This window comes from Martes martes (assembly GCF_963455335.1).
Source record: "Martes martes genome assembly, chromosome: 4".
Taxonomy (NCBI): domain Eukaryota; kingdom Metazoa; phylum Chordata; class Mammalia; order Carnivora; family Mustelidae; genus Martes; species Martes martes.
Genome location: NC_137891.1, coordinates 86,360,318 through 86,372,920, shown reverse-complemented (window position 1 = coordinate 86,372,920; position 12,603 = coordinate 86,360,318). Strand labels below are relative to the sequence as shown.

Genomic DNA, 12,603 nt, shown 5'->3' with positions numbered 1-12,603 from the left:
TTCTTGCTCCCAACTCTAGATCAGACACCAGACAAAGGGGATCCTTCTTTTTTATTAGATTAAAAAACACAAAACCAGCAGGAACCAGGGGGAAAGAAATATAGAAAAGGGCTGGGCAAAGCTCAGAGCTGACAAAGGGGAGAAGCAGGGAGACAAGGGGAAATGTGAAGAGCCCCAAGTCAGGGCAGGAGAGGGGTTTCCAAGGACTAAACATCTTATTTGATGACAATTTTCTGGCGCAAGGCTCGGGGCCCAGAACCAGGGAGGGGTTCAGGAGGTGGTGGGCCAGGGCCCAGCGCTGAGGCAGTGGGTGGCAGTCCGTGGGCAGTGATGTACTTCTTGTAGGCCTCACGGATGATCTTGAAGGCTCGAGCAGTGGCATAGGGGATGTCTGTGACAGGGTCCCGGTACAGGGCTGGCCGATGGGTGACAGGGCAGACCTCCCGAACAGGGACCTTTGGGGGCCGCCCTTGGGGAAACCATTCCTCAAATGTTGCATCATCACTAAAAGTGATGAAGGTACGGGAGCAGCGAGCTGGAGGGACGACGGGTCCAGTGCCTGCACGGGGAGTCAGCGCAGAGGCTGTGGGAGTAGGATCCAGTCTAAGGGGAGAGACAGAAATACAAAAACTTCTGAGGAGAAAAAACAACAGATAAAGAGAGATCAGATAGGCAAGGAAAGAGATGAAGGAGACAGAGCAATGGGAACGTTCTGAGAGAATCAAAGTGACAGATGGGGAAAAGCAAACTGGGCTGAATGAAAAACTGGAGAGAATGAGGAGAGGCTAAAAGAAACATGGAGCTGAGGGAAAAGGACTCTGAAGGACATCCGCGTGCTGGAGAGAGCTGTGTGAGGAGAGCTGAGGAAGGCAGGAGAAGGCTCTCTCCCCTTCTTCCTTGTGACACACTCACCCTTCCACATCCACATTCTCCTCTTTAGGGCCTGGCTCCCCAACAAGCGGCACCGTCACCGAATGATAGGTGATCATGGGCCCTGGGCACTTCCGCTTCTTGTGCACCTGTTTCTTTTTGTCAGCCTCGAGCCTCTCGTACGTCTCTTCAGGGTCAAAGGAAGGAATGAGGGGAAGGTAAGTTCCCCCTGTGCCCACAGTCACTTCTGTCCCACAGTCTTTTGATGACCTTCCTGGCTGTCCAGTCTCTGCCTAAGCCATTCACACAACTCCTGAGGCCCCCTCACACCTCTACTTCTGACGTTTTCTGCTTGCCCCTGATATCCTCTCTGCCCATTTCTCCTGTCCACTTGGTTCCTCATGCACTCAGAAGAGTGGGACTTTAGAACTAGAAGAGACCCTTGGATAAGGAGCCTGCTATTTCCCTCTGTATCCCTCCACAGCTACCCTGTCCACTTGCTCCCAGTAAGAACAGCTCGCTGCGTCTTCAGGCATCTTTGGTCATTAGAGAGTTCCTTCCTATTTTAAGCTAAAATATGATGCCTGATGACACTGTTTTATCTTTTTGGGCTATAAAGAATGCAGGTCTGGTCTGTCTTCCATATATGGCAGTCCTTTACACAGTTGGAAGTTATTGTCCATGTCTCTCCAGGCTGATCACAATGCCCATTTCATCGAGCCATTCCTTGTACAAAATGGTTTTGAGGTACACTCTCAGGGGTTATAAGCTGGGCAGCCCACTTAAGTGTTTTGTGTGATCTGTCTTGTATTGTATTTTTTTACTTTATTTTTTTAAGATTTATTTTGGGGAGGGGAGAGAGTGTGTGAGCACATGGTGGGATGGGGAGAGGGAGAGAATCCTCAAGCAGATTTTCTGCTGCTAGAGCCTGATGTGGAGCCCAATCCCAGGACCCTGAGATCATGACCTCAGCTGAAATCAAGAGCTGGATATTTAACTGACTGAATCACGTAGACACCCTAAGGAAATTACATTCAAACACAGAGATTTCAGGGCACCTGGGTGGCTCAGTTGTTTAGTATCTGTCTTTGGCTCAGGTCATGATCCCCGAGACCTGGGATCAAGCCCGGCATCAGGATCCCTGTTAATGGGAAGCCTGCTTCTCCCTCTTCCACTCCCCCTACTTGTGTTACCTCTCTTGCTGTGTCTCTTTCTGTCAAATAAATAAATAAATAAAATATTTTAAAAAAATACATAAACACAGAGATTTCTGGTTCCTCTTAAAATAACAAGAAAATCTGGCAACCCTGCATTTGCATTGTCATGTGGCAACAACGAGCTGAGCAGAATAGCTGCCTCTCCTTCCGAGCACTCTTCTAATTCACCACGGTCCCCTGGCGGACTCGTGACACTGCGCTATGGCAGTTCGTGGTTCGTATACACATCTCCTCCTCAAGGACAATGACTGTGACTCATACTACCTACATATTCCCGGGGCTGGGCAGTGTTCCGCACATTACAGGCACTCAACAAGTATTTGTTAATGCTCAGTGGTCAGAAATACTCCTGTCCCTTTCCACTGAATGAACTCCAAATTTCTGTTTGGAGAATAGAACCCCACCAATGATTTAGCCTCTTTTGTACTTGGAATTTGAGTAGGTAATATTGCTTTCTTTCTCTTCAGCCAACCTTCCAACCCTTCTCCTTTCAAACACTTCCCTGTACCTTCTAGAAATCCTCCCTAATCAACCAATGCATCTATGTCCTCCAATTCCTTCCTCAGCATGCCCTCGGCAACTTGTCTTCCCGGAAGCCCATCACCCTGTCAGGCCCTGCTCTCCCTGCAGCCCTCTGGCAGAGGCTGCTCATCCTGCCACATCCCAAGCAGGGCGTGCCTGTGTCCTGCTGAGCGCACTTTGCGCTTTATACCACAGCTCCTCTACCCATCTGCAGACCCACCTCCCCGCTGACACAGATGCCACTGGGTTAGATCACCTCTCCTTCCTGTCATGCTCCCTCCCTCCCTCACCGAAGACTTCAGCAATCCTTTCTACTCTTCCTCTCCACCCAACTCCTGTCATCCTACGTCACGCCGGTGACCTCAAACGTGCACACACGGGTAACCTCTTCAACCTCCCATCCCCACAGTTTCTTTACCAATCTCATCTCTCAACAATCTTCCTGTCTAGGATACTTGAGTTATTCCATTCCACTCCAGCTACAGCTCATACTTCGTTACTGCCTGCAACTGCCCCAGCTCTGAAATACTGCAATCACACATCCCAGGCTCTGGCCCCAACATCCTACCCTTTGGGTCTGTTTGCTCCCCACTCTAGATACCTCTGTTCTTCCTCCCGTACAAAGACCTCTCCATATTCTCTCTCCCTAGCGGCCCCTTCCAGGCTTCATTTTCCTTTGTAAATCAAGGTTAGGTTCCTCAGTCTATCATTTTAGTCACTCTTATCAACCAAAACTCCATGGCCCAGACCTGGATTGCTGAGTGCTCCTGGAGAAGTATTACACAACAGGGTAGACTATGAACGTATGTTCCCAAAATTCAACAGATTCCCCCAACATCAACAGAATATTCTATCTCAAAATTTCAAACACTCTTCACTCTCCCCTCAAGCCCAACACCTGACAGGTGATAGTGCCTAAAAAACATCAGATGAGAACCACTCCAATGTCCTGTTATGGGTTACTAACCTCCAACTATTAGCCATCCTCCCTCCCTCCCTCTTAACTTAAGCTAGTTCCTTCACCTGTGCTCTAGCTACCCCTTCTCCAAAAACCCGCACTATTAACTATCCTTTCTTTCTTCTCTATCATTATACTCAGGCGCTTCTCATCAAAGACTGAGTTCCTCCGATCTTTGAATAAAACAAGCAAAGAAAACTCTACATTGACCCTAGACCCTATAGCTTTTATTCCCTCTTCCACCCTTCACAGCCAAACTTTTTAAGCCTGCTTCAAAATGGCATGGTTCTCAAAAAGCACTCTTTAAGGTCACCTCTGACCTCTTTGTCACCAAAACAAATGGACACTTCTCCATTCTCCTCTTGGGTGGCATCTCTGCAGCATTCAGAAGAGACTCTCTCTCAAACATTCTCTTTGCTTGGCATTCTTAAGGCAATTCTCCTGCAGTTCTCTAACTCTCTGGCCACTGCTAAGCTCCTCTTTGATGAGCCCATTACATTCTAGTGTCTGCAGGATTCCCTTCTGCCTCTGTCTTCTCTTCCTCATTCTTTCTCCCTGGCTGATCTGACCACTCCAACATCAACAGTGCTATCTATACTCAACAGACTTTCAAATTTGTTTCCAGTGCAGATCTTTTGTCCAAACCCGGGTGTGTACACTGAACTGAACTCTCAGCACTGCACAGACTGTTCCCAGACTCCTCAAATTCAACATGTTCAAAAATGAACTTATTTTCCCCTGCCAAACAAGCTTCTGCAAGGTCTCCTATGTCAGTTGCTGATGTAAGAAGCCTGGGAGTTACCCATTTTACAGTGGTCCAAACCAACCAATGTGGTCAAAGGATGTGGACTCTAATTACAGTGACATCAAGGTCACCTCACTGTTTGTGATGGTTCTAAATAAGTTCTGTTTTGAGGGACAGCTACTGCTTGAAAGCACTGAATTACCATTATACAGATAAAGATTAAATATCCAATTTTAAAGTCAGTATAATGAAACAGTCATGAAAATATATCCTGAAGATATTGGAAGTGAAGTAAACCTTTTCTCAATCATTGTGTTCTTTTGGAGTTATCTAAATTTGAGAAATATAAAAGTGGAATGAACTGGGTCTCAGATATTCTGTGTAAAGAATCTTCCACTCCACATTTGGGCTGTAAACATTCAACTATACATTCTTGCTCGCGTAAGAGAAAAATTCAGAGAAAGAAAGACTGGGGTGGGGGGCAGTATAGAGAAAGAAAAAGAACAGATTAAATACTATAGCTGATTCTGTGTTATTTCACCCAATGAAAGTATGCCCCACACTGAGCATTTGATGGGATGTGTGCAATCTGCTATTCCCTCATGTACTCTCATGATTTAAGATTCTTAACACCCTATAAAGAAATGTGTGTTCTGGAGCATGTGGGTGGCTCAGTCAGTTAAGCATCCAGCCCCCTAATTTCAGCTCAGGTCTTGATCTCAGGGTTGTGAGATTCTCTCTCTCCCTTTTCCTTTGCCCACCCCACTGTAATCCTCCCCCAGCATTCTCACTCTCTTAAAAAAAAAAAAAAAAAGTATGTTTTGTACAGTCTATTATTGTACACAATTGTGTACTCAGCATATAAACTGAAGAGATTTTAAAGAATTTTTTATTTAAAATAGTTCATCTTGGGGTGCTTGGTTGGCTCTGTGGGTTAAAGCCTCTGCCTTCGGCTCAGGTCATGATCCCAGGGTCCTGGGATCAAGCCTCGCATTTGGCTCTCTGCTTGGTGGGGAGCCTGCTTCCTCCTCTCTCTCTGCCTGCCTCTCTGCCTACTTGTGATCTCTCTGTCAAATAAATAAATAAAATCTTAAAAATAAATAAATAAATAAAATAGTTCATCTTATGAACTAATTCTGGAAAATTTCTAATTTTCATGATTATCATTAAAGTAGGCATTATCACCCAACTTTGTAAAACAGAACCGCAAGATACAAGTAGATTAAGTAATTTGCTGGCAATCTTATAGCAAGTGAACAGCACAACTAGGATTTGAACGCGGTTCTATGCAATTCTTATTTTATAACAATACACTTCCTCTTCCCTGTAACTTGTACTTTAGAGCTCTGCTAACTGCCTTGTTTCTTGCTCCTCACCTCTCACTCTGCATTTCCTTCAATTCTCTCATTCCAAGTCTCCATCTCCCCAGCTGCTCAGGTCCTACAGTCTCCATTTTTCTCATGCCCCTCAGCCCTCTGTTCTCAAAACCACAGACTGACCCAATGAACGTAAGTTGAGCTCTTCTGTGATCTTGGCCTCTCTGAGCAGCTCTTCCTGGGTCAGTGGCCGCTCACAGTGGGGTCCCTTTCGCCGCCGTGACTGGCCCTGCCTCTCTTGTACCCGAAGGAATGTCTGTCGCGTATGCTCAGCTGTAGACTGACGCATAGACTTCCGACCTGGGAAAGAAGTAAGAGAGGAAGAAATCTTTGAATTCATGTCCACCTCTTTTATTTGTTTATTTTCAAAATTTAAAAACTTGTTTGGAAATCATTTCAAACTTATAAAAAGGTTGCAAGAGTCCACAGAATACCTATGTATCCCTTACCAGATCAACTCCTGTGAACCTTTTGCCCCATTTGCATTGCATATGTTTTCCCGAATGATCTGAGAGTTAAGCTGCACACATCTTAGCTCTTGACCTTAAATACTTCAGTGTATATTTCCAAAGAATAAGGGTTTTCCAGGTACCTGGGTGGCTCAGTCCATTAAGTGGCTGCTTTCAGCTCAGGTCACGATCCCACATCAGGCTCCCTGCTCAGCAGCAGGCAGCCTGTTTCTCCCTCTGTCCCCACCCCAAGGGCACTCTTTCTCTCTCAAATAAATAAATAAAATCTTAAAAAAAAAAAAAAGAATAGGATGCCTGGGTGGCTCAGTTGGTTGGGCAGCTGCTTTTGGCTCAGGTCATGATCATGGAGTCCCAGGATCGAGTCCTACATCGGGCTCCCTGCTAAGTGGGGAGTCTGCTTCTCCCTCTGACCTCTCCCCTCTCATGCTCTCTCAAATAAATAAATAAAATCGTTACCAAAAAAAAAAAAAAAAAAAGAATAAGGGTTTTTCTTATACAGCCATAGTACAGTTACCAGCTTTGGTAAACTTAACACTGATCCAATACTTTATCATTATGTTCCAATTTTGTCAGTTGACTCAAACATCTGCACTCACTGTCAGAGCCATCATCCTGTAGTTCTAGTGGCAGCAGTGCCTTCTCTTCTCGGGCCTTCTGAGAGCTACCAGCTGGAGTGCTGACCTTTCGAGGCCTTAAGCTCTTGAGAGGCTCCTGGGGAGAGACTGGAATCAGATACCAGGGAACAAAAGTGACAAGGAGAAAGATGAGGATCTTAAGAGAAAACTAGCACTGCAGTAAATTGACCGTTGGGGGTCGGGGAGCAGAGTACTGGGACCTCATGAAGGGCACAAGAGAAATGATGAAATTATGGAAGTATAAGAAAACCAGGATACCCCCAGCACCTTATATGCTTTGGTGACTACTCGGCGCTTCCTTCTTGGCTCTTCTGCTTCTCCATCACTGGATGGTTCATCCCCTTCATCAATGTCAAAGTCAGAGTCCACCTCATCCTCTGTGTCTGACTGGTCCCCTTGATACTCATCATCACCTGATTCCTGAGGACATAGGGAGATGAGGTTCTCACTGTCACTGAGTCATCAGTGCCCCTCCAGGAACAGAATCTCTTTGCTTTCTTGATGTAAGAGTTGCTCCACTCTCCTTCCCAACCCAGCCCTTCAATTTCTTCAGGCAAGAAGCCTTCCAAACTGATGGCCTTTGGCACCAGCACCACCCCTTCCAGATTAATCAACTGCTCTTTACTTGTTGCACACTATGTTAAATGCTGGGATACAAAGGATATGGTTTGATCTTTACCTTCAGGGGTCTCACAGTCTGGCAGAAGACAGGACTTAGTGTAAAAGGAAGTTTGAATACAAAGCAACTATAAAGTATCAAATGGTACTAAACAGTACTAAAATGTTACAGGAGGGACACCTAGGTAGCTCAGTTGGTTAAGTGGCCAACTCCCGATTTCAGCTCAGGTCATGATCTCAGGGTCCCGAGACTGAGCCACATGTTGGGCTCCGTGCTCAGCTCAGCGGGGAGTGTGCTTGAGGATTCTCTCTCCTCTCGCTCTGCCCCTGCTCCCGCTCTCTTTCTCTCAAATAAGTAAATAAATAAATCTTTTTAAGTACAGGAGCTCAGAGGAAGGCACACTTTCCCATAGACTGGTGGTCTGGGAAGGTCTAAACTTTACTTTATTCCTTTAGAGCAGGGATTGGCAAACTTTTACTGTGAAGGGCCAGAACAGACAGTGGGCCACATTTGACCAGCAGGTCAGGGTTTGCTGAGCCCTGCTTTAGACTCTAGCGAACAAAGAGGACTTGAGTTGTGGTTTAAAATACTGGGAGGGATGCCTGGGTGGCTCAGTCCGTTAAGCCACTGCCTTCGGCTCAGGTCATGATCCCAGGGTCCTGGGATGAGTCCCACATCAGTCTCCTTGCTCAGCAGGGAGCCTGCCTCTCTGCCTACTTGTGATCTCTCTGTAAATAAATAAAATAAAATACTGGTAGTGTTCAGACAGCCAAGAGGGCAGAGGTATCATGGGTAGATAGAACAGCAAGAACAAAGGTGCAGAAGCAGGAATGTGTATACCTTGTTTATGGAATAAAGATTTAGACCTAAGTAAAGCAGGTTTGTCTTGGTAAAGAAATCTTCCTAGCTGGCTGCCTTTGATTCCAGCACAGCCTTCTTCCAACATTAACTAACTGCCCTATGCTAGAAGACTTGAAAAGACAGCATTCGGTCAATAGAGAAACTTACATATCAGGCTAATAAACTCATGATTTATATACTTTATAAGCAAGTGATTCTTAATCCTCTCCCTCTCCTTACTTGTCCCACTACTGATAATCATTGCTGACATAAACTTACTGAGAAATAGGTCTCATTCCTCAGGTGTGTTGGAACAGAAAAATTATTGGGTATTAGTATTCTGTATAATGGGGAGCCAATGAAGATTTGGGGAAATAGAAAAACTGTATACAAGGGGTGTTTCAGAAAGCTCCGGAGGTGTTTAGCTGAGTGGAGTAGAGAACATGGAGTATAGCCTAGAACTGAGGGGTTACAGATCAGGGCTAGAATGGCAGCCACATCGAAAAGTAAAGGGAAAAACACAGTTGGGGGCAGGGGAGTCAACTGGGCAGGGTGGCACCTCAAACATGTGGCTCTCTCTTCAATCAATGATGTAGACCAACGAGCTAATCTTGGTACACATGCTGCTAAAGCAAGCAAATAGCACAGACAGTTGACACTCCAAGCTAGCCAGAGTTCAATCTTGCACAGATGACCATCATTTCCTCCCAACTGATGTTTGTGAAAGACAGCCTGGGAACACATTAATCCCCTAGCTCTAAGTATTAAGTCATCTCACCAGAGAGGAGTAGTTCAACCACATGGCAGCTTAATGTCCAATCAAAATGCTTTCACTAAGTTATGGATTTACTACCATTCCTTTGGCTTTTATCAAGGGTCATTAATAGGCATGACTAGATCAGAGAATGTTTCTACATTATCTACTGAACCCCTGTTACTTTATACATCTTATACAAGGATGCAATTCTTCCTGGGACTTAATGCTGAATAAGTTTCTCCTCTCTTAAAGAATGTATATGACTCTTTCTTACTGAAAAAAGAAATTCAGGGCTTGGCTGCCAGGAAGCTCACAGCTAAATTTAATATCAATTGCTATTACCAATTTAGCAGAGGCTCCTGGTACAATTACTTCTGATCTGTCTCTATTTTTACTGTTCCTACTTTTTGTTTGTATGGTAAGCCTCCTTTAATCCCTTTTGGAAGCATGAACGGTACATATTAAATAACGACTCATAAAATGACAGGAATAGGAAAATGGCCTTTGGGGGAGGGATGAGAACATTCTATTTTAAACTATAGTTGGTCAGGGCTGTGTACGTAATGACTCCCAGTCATCAAGTCCTGTGGATTCAATTTCCTTAATTTGTCTTGTAACCTACTGCCCATGTTTTCCTACTCCCACTACCTCCTTCAAACCATTCTCCTCATTAAAGAGTGAGCTTTCTAAAGTACATATTTGAACATGATACTTTGATGAATGGATGGAGAGTAAACTCTTTAACATGGTTCACAAGGCCCAATATGGTCTGGCCTTTGCCTACTCCCTCCAGCCTTACCAACCTTTATTCTCCTATAAGGTTTGGAGAATGAAAGTAGGCATGCATGTACCAGATCGAGACTCCGTACCTTTACACATTCTGCCCCTGACCCTTGGTGGGTTAACCTTTCTCCTTACCCTGCTACCAACTAAGGCTTACTTTTCATACTGTAGTGAGTTTAAACACCATGTCCCCCAGGGATGCCAAACCTGACTTGGGTTCCCATATGTTACCACAGCATCCCTATACTTATCTTACTCTTTATCACACAATATTTCAACTGTTAATCCAACTGGTTGCCCCATTGGGGTCAGGAATACAAAGAATAAAGTGGTGTTTTCAATACTCTCTGCTTCCCCAGAACAGTGGTTGGCTTGCCCTAGCTTCTCAAAAGATATTTTAAGAATGGACAGATTCAGGATGCCTGTGTGGCTCAGTCGGTTAAGCAGCTGCCTTCGGCTCAGGTCATGATGCCAGTGTCCCAGAATCCAGTCTAACATCGGGGTCCTTGCTCCGCGGGGAGCCTGCTTCTCCCTCTGCCTCTGCCTGCCACTCTGCCTGCCTGTACTCTCTCTGTCTCTCTGACAAATAAATATAAAATCTTCAAAAAAAAAAAAAAAAAAGAATGGACAGATTCAATCAGTACCAGGACCAATCCAATCCAGAGAATGGACGTATACCGTTGAAGAAAACAGACCATTTCTAAACTTACAGAGCTTACAACCTAATAGAAAAGTATAAACAAGTAGGCAAACCAAATCTAATTACAATTTGAGCTATATTCTATGAAGAAGCAGTCAAGGAAGGGTTAGTTAACTAAGGAGCATTTACATTAAGAGTTGAAAGCCGAAAAAAGAGCAGACTAAGCCCCTCTATCTTTTGAAGAGACTCCTTTCTGTACTTCAGGTGGACAGCTAGCTAGGCAGTGGGCCAACGAGTATATACCGCGTGACTACGATGAGCTCGCGCACGTTGTTAGACGTCGGAAGTGCGGTGAAACATGCAACTAGAGAAATACACAATTGGTTTCTTCCATATTCTGGGGTGCCTCCGGAGAGCCCCTCCATCCCTGACCCCTCCAAACCCATCCAGGACTCTCCTCTCCAAGGCTCCATTTCATCCCCGGGCGACTCTCCCACCCGGTCTCCAGTACCAGCTCCCAGGGCTCCTCTACATTCCCCGCCCCCTTCTTTGTCCGAGGTTTCTCTGTGCAGGACTCCTTTTAGCTTCCTCCCCTCCCTCTTCCTGGGCCCGGCTCTTGCCTCCGTGAAACCCCCATAAGTCGTCTGGTAGAACTCATCTTCCTCCTCTGCCTCCAGGAGCCCAGAAAGCCGGTTCCCCGCAGTCTTCCGGGGGGCCCGGCCCCCAGCCAAACTCATCCTGCCTACCGAGACTGCGCCGCTACCAGCGGCCCCTCACCCAGTGCGGCTATCGGAGCTCGGCGCTCGACACCACTACCTGCGGATGGCAGGCGGCGGCGGAAGCCTCTGGTCCACAGGCAGAAGTAGCAGAGCGTCGAGAGTCTTCCAGTTGAGTCCGCCAAGCCCTCCACTGTGCAGCCCCGCCCACTGGGGTCGCGGAGACCACCCCAAACTCCCTGCCCTAGCTCGCGCCGAGCTGAACTGTGGAACGACTGGGTATCACCAGGAGCCTTAGTACCCTAAGTCCAGAATTGGGGAGTCAACAGATTTTCACTTAGAAGAGGTCAGACACCCCCCCGCCCCGCTCCAGTCCGTTTTCCATTCCGCTTCTAGTAGTGAACGTTTTTAAAAACCCAGACTTTGTCTCTCTTCTACTCAAAGATCTTTAATGGCTCCCCGGCATCTTCGGGTTAAAGTCCAAAATCCTTGAGGCAGAATAGTAGTGTGGTTAAGAGCATAGCTTTAGAGCCAGCCAGACTTGAATTTGAGTAGAAATTAGTATTCTGGCTGTGTGATTTTGGACAAGCGGCGGAATTTCTGTTTTCTCATCTGTAGAAATGCAACTAGGGGCATCCCGCTGGCTCAGTGGGTAGAGCATGCGACTCTTGACATCGGGGTCGTAAGTTCAAGCCCCATTTGGGCCTGGAGCCTACTTAAGAAAAATAATAAAATGGAACTAATAATATCTACCTTTTAAAGTTGTTGAAAAGGAGTGGGGGGAAGGGTGGCTGGGATAGGGATAGGGATAAGTTGATGGACATTGGGAAGAATATGTGTTGTGAGCACTGTGTATTGTGTAAGACTGATGAATCACAGACCTTACTCCTGAAACAAATATTATTATATATTAATAATAAAAAAATAAAGTTGTTGAAAAGGGTAAGAGATATAATCCTTGTAAACTGCTTCACACAGGATTTAGTAAGCACATAGATGGTTAGAAGGTGGTAACCACTACTAACATGGCATTCAAAATCCTTAATAATTTGGCCTCTCCCTGTCTTTCTAGCCTTACCTTCTCTGTCCTGCCTGTGTCCTTTTCCTTCTCCTGAGGATTCTTTCCCTATCTTGTATACCTGGCAAAATTCTGGTTCTATAAGATGGGGAAGTCTTCTCACTCACCCACCTCGCTTCCTGGCCCTGTGATGTGGTCTGACTGCTTTCCATGGCCCTTTCTGACAGGTCTTCATTCATTTACTTATCAAATATTTACTGCATTCCATAACTCTGTCCATAACCATGGAGATCATGCCTCCTCCATTCTCCAGAGTAGTTTTAATGTCATACAGTCTGTGGTATTTTCAAGACCCTGTGTCAACTTCTCTTCCCATCTTTTACACTGAAAATGTGGTTGTCAAACCATAGCAATTGTATGTACTCAATGATGGCAGC

General features: G+C 45.6%; 1 protein-coding gene across 2 annotated transcripts; it reads right to left on the bottom strand.

Moving 5' to 3' along the window:
- Nucleotides 1–34: 34 nt before the first annotated feature.
- Nucleotides 35–11,246, bottom strand: VPS72 (vacuolar protein sorting 72 homolog). 2 transcript variants are annotated; one of them, XM_080801794.1, is made up of 6 exons: nucleotides 11,053–11,246; nucleotides 7,061–7,213; nucleotides 6,755–6,869; nucleotides 5,812–5,988; nucleotides 913–1,057; nucleotides 35–603 (listed from the first exon to the last, which is right to left on the bottom strand). In XM_080801794.1, the coding sequence occupies exons 1-6, from the start codon at nucleotides 11,167–11,169 to the stop codon at nucleotides 216–218; spliced, it is 1,095 nt and encodes a 364-aa protein (XP_080657920.1). In that variant the 5' UTR covers nucleotides 11,170–11,246; the 3' UTR covers nucleotides 35–215. The 2 variants fall into 2 exon arrangements, with proteins under 2 accessions (XP_080657920.1, XP_080657921.1); XM_080801795.1 differs by lacking the exon at nucleotides 913–1,057.
- Nucleotides 11,247–12,603: the final 1,357 nt, after the last annotated feature.

What these genes read in the sequence shown, in the direction of transcription:
- VPS72 (XM_080801794.1), bottom strand. Translation starts at nt 11,169, where the DNA reads ATGAGTTTGGCTGGGGGCCGGGCCCCCCGGAAGACTGCGGGGAACCGG. An exon ending in CTTATGGGGGTTTCACGGAG is followed by an intron (nt 7,214 to 11,052) that starts GCAAGAGCCGGG and finishes CTATGTCCTCAG; the next exon opens with GAATCAGGTGATGATGAGTA. An exon ending in GCTCAACTTACGTTCATTGG is followed by an intron (nt 1,058 to 5,811) that starts GTCAGTCTGTGG and finishes TTGACCCTGAAG; the next exon opens with AGACGTACGAGAGGCTCGAG.